This window comes from Myotis lucifugus, unplaced genomic scaffold, assembly GCF_000147115.1.
Source record: "Myotis lucifugus unplaced genomic scaffold, Myoluc2.0 scaffold_5, whole genome shotgun sequence".
NCBI classification, from domain to species: Eukaryota; Metazoa; Chordata; class Mammalia; order Chiroptera; family Vespertilionidae; genus Myotis; species Myotis lucifugus.
In genome coordinates, this window is record NW_005871053.1 from 14,724,169 (window position 1) to 14,738,999 (window position 14,831).

At 38.2% G+C, this 14,831-nt stretch overlaps 1 protein-coding gene across 4 annotated transcripts in view; it reads left to right on the plus strand.

The window, feature by feature from the left end:
- GALNT3 (polypeptide N-acetylgalactosaminyltransferase 3) overlaps positions 1-6,701 on the plus strand; it is a 53,922-nt gene extending 47,221 nt beyond the window's left edge. For 3 of the 4 annotated variants that reach the window (XM_006083184.3, XM_006083183.1, XM_023745423.1), the window contains exons 10-11: positions 2,808-2,960; positions 4,825-5,941. In XM_006083184.3, coding sequence (XP_006083246.1) covers positions 2,808-2,960; positions 4,825-4,947 — 276 coding nt within the window. In that variant the 3' untranslated portion in view covers positions 4,948-5,941. Of the gene's footprint in view, positions 1-2,807; positions 2,961-4,824 lie in introns of all 4 variants that reach the window. The other variant, XM_023745428.1, reaches the window with a different exon arrangement.
- Positions 6,702-14,831: the final 8,130 nt, after the last annotated feature.

Genomic DNA, 14,831 nt, shown 5'->3' on the forward strand with positions numbered 1-14,831 from the left:
AATGCCCTAGGAGCTGTATCGGTGAAGAAATTGCTTCGGCATATGTCTGAGATTTTGTTGCCTTTGGATTCCTCTAGTATTTTTATGGTTTCCCATCTTACATTTAAGTCCTTTATCCATTTTGAGTTTATTTTTGTGTATGGTGTAAGTTGGTGGTCTAGTTTCATTTTTTTTGCATGTATCTGTCCAATTTTCCCAACACCATTTATTGAAGAGACTGTCTTGACTCCATTGTATGTTCTTGCCTCCTTTGTCAAATATTAATTGAGCATATTGGTTTGGGTCGATTTCTGGGCTCTCTATTCTATTCCATTGGTCTATATGTCTGTTCTTGTGTCAGTACCAGGCAGTTTTGAGAACAGTGGCTTTGTAATATTCATTATGGCTTTTTAACACAGTGTTTTGCTTCTTCCACTTTCTCTTCCAAGTTATTCATACTGGTTCTAAGTTACAAGTTTAGCCAATGTTCTCAGCTTTTTTTGTTGTCTAAGTATCTTCAACTATTTTCCATTCCTTATAATGCCCCTTTTAATGCTTTTAAAAAAGAGTGGAGCCCCAGCTGGTTGCTCAGTGGATAGAGCGTTGGCCTGTGGACTGGAAGGTCCTAGGTTCAATTCTGGTCAGGGGCACATGCCCAGGTTGTGGGCTCAATCCCCAATAGGGGGTATGCAAGAGGCAACTGATCAATGATTCTCTCTCATCATTAATGTTTCTATCTATCTCTTTTTCCCTCTCCCTTCCTCTCTGAAATCAATAAAAATATGTTAAAAAAGGTAAAAGGGGAAATTCATTCCTAAAAAAAAAAGTGTGGAGTAAAATACTGGACTGCCTTTCTTTGCAATCCTAAAATTTACTTTTCTTAAAGACATATAGCTAGAGTACTGTTTTCATGATCTAAACCCATTTTCTTTCAATGTCTCCTTCTGTCAGTTATAAAAATGACTGGCATAATATTTGTAGAAGGAGGTAAATTAGGCATGATACTAAGACCAAGGGAACTCAAGATTAATTCAGCTAGTGTTTGTACAGTGCCTATTGTCATACCCATAAAGGGTATAGAACAGTCTCTCCATAGGACATAATAAAGGCTCAGTAAATATTAGTGCTAAGACTAATTATTTAATTACTGAAAATCAGTTATATTCAGTTATTTTATCTTTGGTATGTCAACATTATGAAATGTTTGATTTGTAATGAATGCTATTACTAGTTACACTACCAGACTTTGCTCTGTGGTGAAGCCAGCTAGCTACGCACACAATTCCAATAGAGTGCAATAAAAGTTATCTTCGATGGACTATGGGAACCCTGAAAAGGATGTAATTTTGTGCAGTACAACAAATTCATGGAAAACTAAACAAGGAAAGGAATATTTGAATTGGCCTTTTGAAAAATAAAAAGGTGTTAGATAGGCATAGAATGATCCAGAAGGATATTCCAGGTAGAGCACAATCGGGCAAAGTCTTAGAGTTATAGATACACATGTTCTGCATTTGTAGAATTGTTTGAAAGGAGCATCTATATATATAAAAGCCTAAGTGACCGAATGACCAGTTGACTGGTTGCTATGATGTGCACTGCCACTAGGGGCAAACACTCAATGCAGGAGCTGTCCCCTGGTGGTCAGTGCACTCCAACAGCCAACCTCCTGCGACCGTCCAGCCTCCTGTGGTCCCTCCTCCCTGCCGGCTGGCCAACCTCTCCCAGTCCCTTCCCCACCGGCCAACCTCTCATGGTCCCTTCCCCCAGCCAGCCTGTGCCCCCATCGGCCCCAATCAGGGGGGCCAGCCATTCAACCTCCCGTGGTCCCTCTCCCCCACCAGTCAGCTCCCCTGATCGGCCCCGATCACCGGCCAGGCCAAGGGACCCCACCCTTGCACGAATTAGTGCACTGGGCCTCTAGTAGTATATAACTGGGACAATAGATAATAAAAGATTGAAAATGGAAGTTTCATGTTCCAATTAAGGAATGTGGACTTTATCTTAGCAACAGCAGTGACTCACTTTAGCAGGGGAGGTAGGGGATCAAATAAATGTTATAGAAGACAAACAGTGAACTGAAGCAGAGTGAACTGAAGTATAGGAGCAGAAACTGCAGATAACTGGAGGTGTTGCAGTAGAGATTTTGAGTGCCTGAACAAGAGCAGTTAGGATATGGAAGGAAGGATGGGTGGGATGGTAATATCTGAGAGAACAATTCAGTAGGACGAAGGGACTACTAGTAATTAATTGGACATATGGGGAGGAAGGAGCATCAATATAGTAACAATAGCTAAAATGTATTGAATGCCCAACATGAGCCAGTTATTATCATTGTTTGCATAAATTAACCCATTTCTCTTTATAATTCTAATGCGTAGGAGCTATTAATTTACCCAACTTACAGGCAAGGACACGGAGGCAAGGAGATTACCCCCTTTTAAACGTTCCTAGTTTAAATAAAAATGCCAAGAATTGAGATGAATAAGAGAAAAGGAACATTTGCAGTTAAGGTGCTTCTAGAGCTTCCTATGGAGTACCTGACCTAGCCTCCATCCTACCAGATAACTTCCAGTTTCTGAAATGGGGAGGAGACAATAACATCTTCATTAGGTAACTTCCTGTTGGTAACAGGTTGGAGAAAGGTTATAGTATCTTCTATCATAAAAACTCAGCTTATGTTCCTGATCCCAATTCCTACTGTATTATCTTGTTGAAGTAGACATGACTTCATTATTGGGCAAGTTGCTGATTTTTTTGGTTGGACTGTTATTTTGCACCTGAGCATATAGATGCTTTTGTCAGTAACAGCAGTCTGTCTTTCACAGTACTTTGAATACTCTGCTCAACATGAAATTCGGCATAACATCCAGAAGGAGTTATGTCTCCACGCTGCTCCAGGTCCTGTTCAGCTGAAGACATGTACCTACAAAGGTCACAAAACAGTTGCCACTGGAGAACAGATATGGGAGATCCAAAAGGTACCTCAGTGCAGTTAATTCACCCCTTTATGTAATTACTGTTTTGAATAGCTCTAATTGCTTATCTGGAAACATAGGTGAAACATTTTGTATTAATGTTATCCATCGGAACTTCTGAGCTTTTCTTATAAGTACCGCGCGCTAACCGATTGCGCCACTGGAGCTCTGACCCTGAGCTTTTCTTAACTTTGTTATTGTTTTTTTACCAATGTGATAAAAGAGAATATATGAGTTAAATACTCTTAGGAACAAAATAATTGGAAAGCTGCTTAGTTAAAGCATGGTTTATGCAGATCAACACTTCTGTGAATTATTAATAATTGTTGCCCATATTTATCTTTTTAAAGTTTCTTATAATGCGTCTTGTAATAGACATACTTTTTTCCTTGGCAGAGAGAAAAGAAAAATCATTATTATTATTATTATTATTATTATTATTTTACCTGAAGTGCTCAATTCTTTTCTTCCCTGTTTGAGTACCCTTTTGTGAATTTAGAACTAAGAGAATACACAAAAGTTCTTTTCTGTTTTTAAAAAACATATTTTAGGGATTAGCTGGAATCTAGTAACTCTTATCTGAAAACTGTTTTGTGAAATGCAAGAACACTGACTTTTATGACTTACATTTTTTAAAAGAGTTTGTCACTTATGGGTATATATAGCTGGAATGTTTCTTGTTTGAAAACTTGTTTGAGACCTTGCTCTGTATACCTCTCTTCATTTATATAATACTTTCTGTAGTGGCATAATTGGTGGTGTTTACTCCAGAAACCAACAAGATTTTATCAGACATAGTTGATCTTAGAAAATAACAAGTTAAGAATGGTGTATATTTGGTGTGCAGGTTTTCCTTTAGATTTGATGAGACCTGTTAGGGTTTGGGCCTGTGACTTGGGCTGAGAAGGAATTCACAACTAAAAGAAGGGATGTAGAGAGGAAGTTTATTTCACTTTCCTCCAAGGGAGAGGACCCTGCCCATGCATTGCTAATCAATACAGGGGCAAGAAGCAAAAACCGGGCTTCACCTTTTAAAGCAGTGGTTCTCAACCTTCCTAATGTCTCGACCCTTTAATACAGTTCTTCATGTTGTGGTGACTCCCAACCATAAAATTATTTTCATTGCTACTTCATAACTGTAATTTTGCTACTGTTATGAATTGTAATGTAAATATCTGATATGCAGGATATATTTTCATTGTTACAAATTGAACATAGTTAAAGCATAGTGATTAATCACAAAAACAATATGTAATTATATATGTGTTTTCCGATGGTCTTAGGCGACCCCTGTGAAAGGGTCGTTCGACCCCCAAAGGGGTCGAGACCCACAGGTTGAGAACCGCTGTTTTAAAGGGTAATGGCTGCTGTTGCTAGGTGACAAGGAAGGGAGGGGGATTTGAGGCTGAAGTGGAGTTTGTTTTTCAGGAGACAATACCAGCAGATGCCTTAGGGAGGTGTCTTACCAATATTTTTCGCAAGCTTGTAAAACATGCTTAGAGCAAAAGTTATGAAGAGCTCAAAAGAAGCCTATTTGAAGGGGGGAAGGGAGTTTTCTATTAACTAGAGAAACCTTGGTGCGAATTATCCCTTAGTTCTGAAAATAGCAGGGAGGAGGGGTATGCAAAAATGTAGCCTTGAGAGTATCTTGTATTTGTCTTGTAGTTTGAACACAGGGGCTGTTTGAATCAGAAGAGCTAACAATCTTAGGTGTTTCTCATAAATTGTTGAAGGCTATAGCAAAGAAAAAGAAAGGCCTTTTTTTTTTTCTTTTTCTGTCCTTACAAGACCATAAAGTAGTTTTTGTATTTATGAGTTAACTTTGAGTCTTAAAACTTAATGTCTGTTGTGTTTCCTTTCGTTCTAGGATCTACTTCTATATAATCCATCCTTAAAGATGTGCCTTTCAGCAAATGGAGAGCATCCGAGCTTAGTGTCTTGCAATCCATCAGATCCACTCCAAAAATGGATTTTTAGCCAAAATGATTAAGTGTTCCTTAAAATTAAGGAGTTGAAAAGGAGATATTTTTTCTCATAAAACTGTGACTAGGCATACACTGTAGTTTTTGAAAATTATGCAAAAGCAGCTAATTGTAACTTATTCCAAGTGCATTTTTCTTATTTATATCTTACAATGTCTCTGTAGCGTTGCTACGGAAATCCCTTGTTTCCATTTCAAAGCACAATAATTAATAATACCAAAGACTCTTTTGACATGTCTGTATGTAGGGGGAGATATGTTTACAGTATGATGAAAATAATTTTCCAAGTAAAGTGATGTTTGTGTGATTTGTACACTCAAGGATATGCACAACTACATTCACACACTCACAACTTAAAATATTTCTTCTAGTTTTGGGGAGGAAGGGAGAAAGATTTGATACTGTATTTTTTTAACTACATACAAATGGATCAATGAAGGTCAAACATTGGCCTTTATACACAAACCAGGAAATTTTTATAGATTTAGAATTTATTACATGAAAATGCAGGTAAATGTTTTTTTTTTCCTTTTGTTTACTGATCTGTCAAATGTTTCCTTAAACATGGAATTAAATGAATAAGCAGTAAACTATTTTTAAAACTTTAATTTCTTGGAAAATTTTAAAATATTTTTTATTCTGAAGCCCACTTGGTTTGAAGCACTTAAGTCTTTCTTAAAAGACTTTTCTTAAGTAACAATACTGTGTTTTCCCAAAGCAATTAAAAAAAATCTTTTATAACTTACTATCTGTTGAAAAGGTGTCTTTTTCCTTCTTGTCTTTTTTTTCTTACCAAAATTCACTAATCTTGAATGTTTGTGAAATTGAATTTTAAATGCAGAATACTTGACTCATTTAAAGTGAAATTTTATTTGTTACTGACTTAATTCAATTTGTTACTGTTCAGTTAATAGATTGTCTTGTGATGAATATTTTTCATTCAAAAAAAACTTCTTTCTCTCTATGTGGAAAACACAATAAAACAAAACCTTACTATTGTAACATTGGATTTATGTATTTTTCTCTTTTGGATAAAATATATCATTGATAATAAGTAGGGAAAGTATGAATTTTGTATTCTGAATTTCTAAGAACTGATTATAGAGCCATCAGATATTTCTTAAGGAAAACTCAAACGTTTGATAATCATGGCATAAAAAATGTGTAATGGAGAAGATTCCATGTTAGATGTTTAAAAAATTTTGTACTAATTCCTGGTAACTTTCCTTGAGCATCTGATAGAGTAATTTTTTTTTATGTGATGCTTATTTAGGAGATTTAGCACTTTTTTCTTTTTGGCCATTTTATATATAAGTCTCTGGTATTCTTATTTCAGAGGTGAAGTAGGATTGGGTTCATATTGTAAACCCGGCAGATCCTCACTTGTACAAAAGAAAAAAATTAAATATTGGTCCCATCTTCTCATTATTTGTAACTTTGAAATTGCATTTTTAAAAACCTGCATTCTTTAATTTGTCATAATTCCAACTTTTATTTCAATTAAAGTGCCATTTATTGTGTGTCTAACTTTATGACAAGTTATGGTAGGCAGAGTAAGACTTACATTGCCTTTGAGCTTAGGTCTTATGGAGCAGAAAGAAAGACATAATTTTGAAATAGTATCATGAGTGACTTTATGATGTTTTATTTTATGATGAGATGACAGGTCATTATTCATATTTGATATTTTTAATAAAGATATTTCTTTATTACTATAACATACTAATATGTATTGTGAAATATACACTAATACCCACTTACATGTACAACTTCTGTTTCTTAGTTTGTTACTCTAGAGCAGCGATTTGCAACTAGTGTACTGCAAGAATTTTAAAACATGCAATACCTAACCATTTAATCAGGGGCACTGAGATCTTTTCCTTTAGATTGTCAAATGAAAAGATGACAATAGCCAACACAATAGTAGTTTATTGTGAACAGATCAAAATTATACCTATTTTTTTGTCAGATTGGCAAAAAATATATTTTTTGGTGTGCTGCAGAATTTTATCAATTTATTTATGCCATGAGATCAAAAAGGTTGAAATTGCTACTCTAAATGAACATTCAGGAGCAAATATTGTCCCTAAAATTTTTTTATATCTCCTAATCCTATATAATAAAAGGCTAATATGCTAAGTGTCTGGTCATCCGGTCAGCTGTTCAACCAATTAAAACATGCTAAGGCCACTCAACCGCTCACTATGACATGCACTGACCATCAGGAGGCAGACAGTTGACTGGTTGACCAGTCGCTATGATGTTCACTGACCACCAGAGGGCAGACGCTCTGACTGGTAGGTTAGCTTGCTGCTGGTCCAGCCGATCAGGACTGAGAGAGACAGGCTGGAAACACCCTGGAGCCCTCCCGTGGTCCCTCCCTGGCTGGCCAATCTCCCATGTCTCTTCCCGGCCCTGATCGTGCATTGGTGGGGTCCCTTGGCCTGGCCTGAACCCTCTCGCAATCTGGGACCCCTCGGGGGATGTCAGAGAGCTGGTTTTGGCCCAATCCCACAGGGGGAGTGCCGCTCAGCCAGAAGCTGGGCTCACAGCTGAAGAGCGCAGAGGCGGTGGCAGGAGCCTCTCCCGCCTCCACAGCAGTGCTAAGGATGTCCAACTGCCTGGGGAGCGGGCTTAAGCCGGCAGTCGGACACCCCCCGAGGGCTCCCAGACTGCAAAGAAGGTGCAGGCCAGGCTGAGGGACGCCCCCCCCCCTAGTGCACTATTTTGTGTACTGGACCTCTAGTATGAAATAAAATTAAACAGAACAAATTCTCAAAGATATTTTATAAATGAACTTAAGTAAAACATATTAAAAACAAACAAATCTGAGTAATCTCAGTGTATTAGTCACATGCTGCCATGTCAAAAGCCAACCAAAATCTGCTTAGATTAATTAGGTTGATTGTTTTATGGCTGTGATAAATGCATTCAAAGGGAGAGTTTTTCTTACCCGATTTGGGAACCCCAGGCTGTTGCTCAAGTGACATTTAACTCATTTCACTAGGGATTTATCCTTTCTGGTCAGGTAATAACTTTTAAAAGTCTGAATTTTGAAGCAATGCTCATAGAAGTTATTTATGCAGCCTGGTTGACATCCACTTGAGATATTTAAATGTACTCAAGTGTGAAATTGTGAAACTCTTGCTTAATTTGAAGCTACCATGGCAAATTCTGCAGAAGACCTGACATGTTGCCTTTCTTCCAGAGGACCAAGTCCCAGGAACTCTAGATTGGGAGGCTACACTGCCAAACCTGCTAGGGTCAACCTGATGGGTGGGCTCCCTGAAAACTGGGATATGGCCACACAACTGTAGGAGAAAGTCAGCAATACACTAAAATTCCTATTACTATAACCAATCATGATAACTTTTAAGTTGCTCTGTTACCTTGCTGTTGACAATTTAACTAAATACTATGTAAATCATAAAAAATATAGCAAAATAAAACAGGATCGAATGCTTTGTGAAAACTTAATATTTTTAAAAATTTGGCTAAGTTATATGTGGATGAGAATTATAAAAGATAAGAAAAACAAAAATCTAGGAAGATTCTGTGCTCAAATTGCTTCACAATAGGCTTTAAAGAAAGCAGAATGCATCAGATGATGCATTCTAGTATTATTTGTGCAGGAAAGATGTTGCACAATTCTCATAAACCAATGCATAGTCAAATAAAAGGGCTCACCTTACAATGGAATATTTGTGAAGGAATTAATATACATAGTGTGTATTTTAAGTTAAAATATGTGATATGTATCAATTTTTATGGCTTTCAATTTTAAATTCCCTTTTCAAATCATCATTCATCTATCAGCCCAATTGTGTTGAAGGAGAGTTTTTCTCCTCCACACATATATAGACACTATTGTTCTCCTATCTTCAACAACTTGTTTTCAACAATATTTAGGAAATATGTTTGTTTGTTTGTTTCAGTGATTGCAGTAGGCACCAGGAACTAATGATGCACAAAGTGATCCCTATCTTCAAGAATTTTAGAGTATTATAATGTAGTTATCAATGAAGTATAATGATGCTATTTTATTTAATTTTTTTTGTTGTTGTTACTCCTCACCTGAGGATATTTTTTCCATTGATTTTTCAAGAGAGTGGAAGGGAAGGGGAGAGACAGAGAGAAAAACATTGATGCGAGAGAGAGACATCGATTGGCTGCTTCCTTCACGCAGTCTGATAGGGCCAGGGATTGAGCTTTCAACCTAGGTACAAGCCCTTGACCAGAATGGAACCTGGGACCCTTCAGTCCACAGGCCAATGCTCTTTCCACTTAGCCAAACCGGCTAGGGCCAAACATATCTCTTGAGTACTACATCGGTCACAATGGAATACTTTCTTGAACATTAGCTGTGATAGTGTTTGTTTCCTTAGTTTATTCACATAAAGACACTTCCTACAGAATACTAATACAAACCATCCAAAACCAATACCAGCAGTTCTCAACCTGTGGGTCACAAACAATGAAAATACATCCTGCATATCAGATATTTACATTACGATTCATAACAGTAGCAAAATTACAGTTATGAAGTAGCAACAAAAATAATTTCATGGTTGGGGGTCACCACAACATGAGGAACTGTATTAAAGGATCATGGCATTACCATTCAATTCATTCCAAAAACCTCATTCAAATATCCCTAACTTTTTCAATGTCTCTTTTTTCTTCCTGGTCCAGGACCTACTCTAGGATCATGCCTCACATTTAGTTCTCACATTTTTTGGTTTCTTTTAATCTGGAGCAGCTTCAAAGTCTTTCCCTGACTTTCATGTAGCTTACAGTTTTAGAGTATAAAGAATGTCAATCAACCTAGGGCCATGTGATATTTTCTTATGTCCAGGCTTAAGCCATTCATTCTCATCAGGAATAGTACAGAAACAATATTGTAGTATTCATCAAGAGTCCTTCAATGTTATTTTCATTCTCATCAGGAATAGCACAGAAACAATATTGTAGTATTTATCAAGAGTCCTTCAATGTTATTTTCATTCTTATCAGGAATAGCACAGAAACAATATTGTAGTATTTATCAAGAGTCCTTCAATGTTATTCCTTCCTACCACTAGAGATGTTGACCTTGATAACCTGTTCAAGTTGGTGCCTGTCAGATTCCTGAACCATAAGTCCACCTTTTCCCACTTTGTAGGTGGTATTTATTAAGAGATACTCCAAGACTATGCAAATATGTAATTCTTTTTTTTTTTTTTTACACTTGCCAGTACTCAAGGGGAGGAGGGCTTGGGGGGTAACTGGATAGAGACAGTGAAGGGATTAGCTAAAGAACATATATCCATACCCCATGGACACGGACAATAGTTTGGTGAAGGCCAAGGGAGGGGTGGCAGACACATATGTTTTATATAAATCTATATCTACGTGTTACCTAATTATATATTTGTACACACATCTTTATCTATTCCTGGATCTCTCTCAGTTGCAATCCCATCCTGTAACCTCTATTTCCATTTTCATAAACCTCTCTCTAACTGTGAGAACCCTGGTTCCCATTATCTTCATTCTATTTAATGAAGTAATCTCCTGACCATGCCGGCAGACTTCTTGGCCTCTGGTCTCATCACCTCCTCATCCATTTCCTCCATCTTTCTAACCTCCTCAGCCCAACTACCTCCACGAGAAGGGAAAGAAAGAGGAGAGGAGACAGAAGGAGAAAAAAGAGGAAACAACTTTTTATTTTTTATACACACTTCTTACAAAAGAAAAAATTGAAACTAATGGGTTTGACCAAATTTCATGTATTTTATTTATGTATTTATTTATGTATTTATTTATTTATTTTAGCCAGTCAAGTTTCATGTATTTTATTGTAACTGAGACTAGAAGAAATGCAGTGAACAAATTTTAAAAAAGGACAAATCATAAGGGGCATTTTGATAACTTTGTAAAGGTTCTGTACATTAAAAAGTTGGACTAATATTTGCAACATGTATATCTGTTTTCTAGTGCTACTATAACAAATCACCGCAAACTTGGTGGCTTTAAACAACACAAATGTATTACCTTGCAGTTCCAGAGGTCAGAAGTCCTAACTGGGTCTCTCTGGTCAAATACCAAGCAGTTAGCAGCACCATGTTCCTTCTGGAAACTCTATTTCCTTGCCCTTTCCAGCCTGTAGAGGCACCCACATCCTTTGGTTTGTGGCTCCATTTCTCCATCACTAAAATCAGCAGTGTAGCATCTTCAAATCTCCCTCTGAGTCTGATCCCTCCGCTGTCTCGCTTTTCCACTTCTAAGAATCCTTATAATTATATTGAGTCCACTGGGTAATCCAGGGCCATCTCCCTATTTTAAGGTCAGTTGATTAGCAACCTTAATTTTAATTTGCATGTGAAATAACGTATTCAGGTTCTTGGGACAAGGATGTGAACATTTTTGGGAGGCCATAATTCTATCTACCGGGATATAAGGCATAAAAAAATGTTGACATCTTTTATTTTTTTTAATCCTCACCAGATGATATTTTTCCAGTGATTTTTAGAGAGAGTGGAAGAGAGAGGGAAAGACAGAAAGAAACATAGATGTGAGAGAAACACATTGATTGGTTGCCTCCTGCATAGAGTCCCGACCAGGGGCCGGGCCTGGGAGGAGCCTACAACTGAGGTAGGTTATGTGCCCTTGACCGAAGTTGAACCCAGGACCCTTCGGTTTGCATGCTGAAGCTCTATCTATTGAGCCAAACTGGCTAGGGCAGAATGCCAAGGGAGTTAAAGGGTTGACCCTGAACACATCAGCGGGCATGTAGATGAGGGTCAGGGTTGTTTTACTGGCAGACAGGACTGTGCTCTGTACTTTGGAGGGCAACTTTGAGTTAGCCAGGTTGACTGTCCTTTAGCTTTCCACTAGTAACCTGGAGTTTATTCTTCGGGTAAGGTAAAAGAGGGTGATTTTCACCTACTCTTGAGGGCAGGAGATGGGCCATGGTGAACTTAGAAGCAGAGGCAGCTGAGCTGGCCCCTCTCCTGATCCTGATCCTGACCCAAGGCCAGACCTGCAGCTCCAGACGCACATCACAGATCCCTAGCTTTCCACTCTATTTCCCTCTCCTTTCCTACTAATGACTTTTATAAACTCCCTAGGAAATGGGAGCATGCTCTGATGGAAAACCTTCTGGAAGATGTCCTCTATCAATGGTGATATTGATTTCTTACACAGACAGGCTTATGATGGCTACTGAGTTGTGAACAACTAAATGATGTAGTGTTAGAGATAAATCGTGGGGAGTAAAAATAAAGAAGAGCAAAAATCTGGATTAACACAAAATTCAATTATTAGCACAAAAGTTGTGATAATGGTTACCTCAGAATGTGGGAGGACAGAAATGTGATTGGGAGGGGACACACAAGGACTCTCTATGGTACATTTTATTAAGGTGGATGCTCAGGTGTTCATTTTATTATTTTTGAAAATGAATATTTTCATTTTATGTATATTTATATTTCAATATCCCTGTATATATGGGTAATATTTTTAAAAAGAAGATGTGAAGAGGCAGGAGCATGAGGATGATGAAGAAATAAGGTTATGTGGAGGTGGGGCTACGTATCCCAAGGATGGTTTTCTTTGTCTGCCATTATTTTACTCTCTATTCTCTACAATAGCCCTGTTGTCTCTAATTTGTTATAAAAAATTAATGACAGATATTTGTTTAACCTTACAAGAGTCTTTGCTAAGCAAAGTGCTTTGTGAATTAGAAGTGGAATTTACAATCCGTTAGAAGGGCCTACAGGATATGAAAGCTGTAGAGCCCGAGCTAGCAGCATTGAACAAATGCAGCATAAAAGGATTTGCATTGTGTTCCAACCAGAGAGCAAATGCATTTAGTGGAGTTATAAGGGAACCATGGGAATTCTGTGTTTATAGAGAGTTCAAAGGGAGTTGCCACTGTTTCAGTGAGGAGGGGCTTTGTGGAGGAGGCAGGATTGCTGGAGCCATTCGATAGAAGCAGGAGAGTTTGAACCGGGGGGAAGAAAATGGTTCAGGATTTGAAGGACTCGTGGTCCTGTTGCTATTTCGTTGGCTATAGAGCAGGAGCTGCCTGCATGGTGATCTCCCCAGGCCCGCGGTGGACTGTTCAGGAATGCTCCACTGTGGCTTCCACCTCCTCTCTGGCAGTCCTTCTCCCAAACCACAAAACCCAAATGAATGTGTTTTTCTTCTAAATGGGCAGAGCTTTAAATACGAAACCCAAATTTTCAGTTTGAGAAGAGTCAAGCTTTTGACGGCATTTTTATTTCTGGTCTTTATTTTTCAAGTGTAGCAGTAAGGATAAACTAACCTCCTCCATCCGTGCTCACATCTTTCTATGGCTAACCAGAAGCCGGACACCTGGGTGCTCATCATGTTTATCCCCATTCTTGTCTGCTTGTTACGTACTTTTAGTCTGTTTTTTCTCAACCATGGAAGTGTGCCTGCCCCTTGGTATTCAAATTCACTTTGTGACGGGAAAAGAGAGTTACTAAAGGCCTAACGATTTCAGCATCCTCTCCCGTTTTCTGCTTCCTTTGGGGTGGGAGACCTCTTCAGTTTCCACATGAACATTAGGATCAGCTTGTCAATTTCTTTCTTTCTTTCTTTCTTTCTTTCTTTCTTTCTTTCTTTCTTTCTTTCTTTCTTTATGTTGAAAGTATTACAGATGTCGCCCCCCGTCCCCATGCTCTTGTTCCTTTTCATTGTCCTTCTCGTCCCCCACATCCCAAACTCCTCTTGTTCTTCTAAACTCACTCTAGCAAAAGACTCCACATTGGGAAAGACTGATGAGTCCCTCCAGGAGACGACCTGACATCATAATCACACACCTGCTGCTGCCCATCCCAGGAAACTTGGACCTGCACCATCTATGATGGACATAATTATAAGGAGCAGTTTAAACTGTTGCTTAAATTGGCCCAAATACGGAAGTCAGTTTATTTTCATAGAAATTGTATCTAATCAGAGTAGAAGTAAAATAGAATTCTTTTTATATTCTCTATGTAGAAAATGATATCACAACATCATCATAGGAACAATGCATGCAGCTAAAAAAATATAGAGGAAAGGTATTATAGAGGCATGCTGGTCAATGAACAAAACTATGATGTTAATTTTGATTTTGTGATGTTTATGATGTTTTTTAACTTTTCAAAATTTATCTTTTGAGGTTAAAATTCTCAATATAGCATTTACCTTTGTGCTCTATGTATATAAGCTTATGTTTTATTTTCATCACAAGAAACCTCTAAGTTGTAAAAGCTTCAGCCTCCACAACACTTGGCTCCTCCCTCAGAGCCCAGGAAAATGAACCACTGCAAACGTGAACAGTGAACGATCAGTGAAGGAGCTTATCCTCATATCCACGTGAGAAGGCGAAATGTAGCTTCTTTTATGCTGCTTTTACAATGTTTCTGGTTCTGCTTTTTAACCCATATTTTTATATTTCCTGCTACCATGTGGAACCATTTTTTCAGAGTCAAGTTCATGTTACACTGACTCTTTTCAGAGCATTAGCCACCCTCCTAATTCAGAACTGTGCTTTCTGGTTGCTGGAAACCTGCCCAGTGAGCATTGCCCTTGTGCACCCATTTGATATAGAGCTTCCACGAACTGATGTTTAATAAATATTTAATAGGATGTGTTCAGCTAAATTAGGTCAGCAGCTAAGGTGGGAGGGGAACTGCAGTTTTATTAATATTGCAGCAGCTTCAGATGTCGAAAAGCATTAGAAAGCAAAGGCCCTGACAGGGAGGACAGTAGGTCTTGCCCTCTTTTTGTCAGGGAACTCCAGAAGCGGCTCAGAATTCCCAAGATGTTCCAGGCAATAGCAGCTTGAGTCTAATGCTGATCTGAGAGCCCAGGGAGAGAGGCGTTGTAACACCCCAGCCTG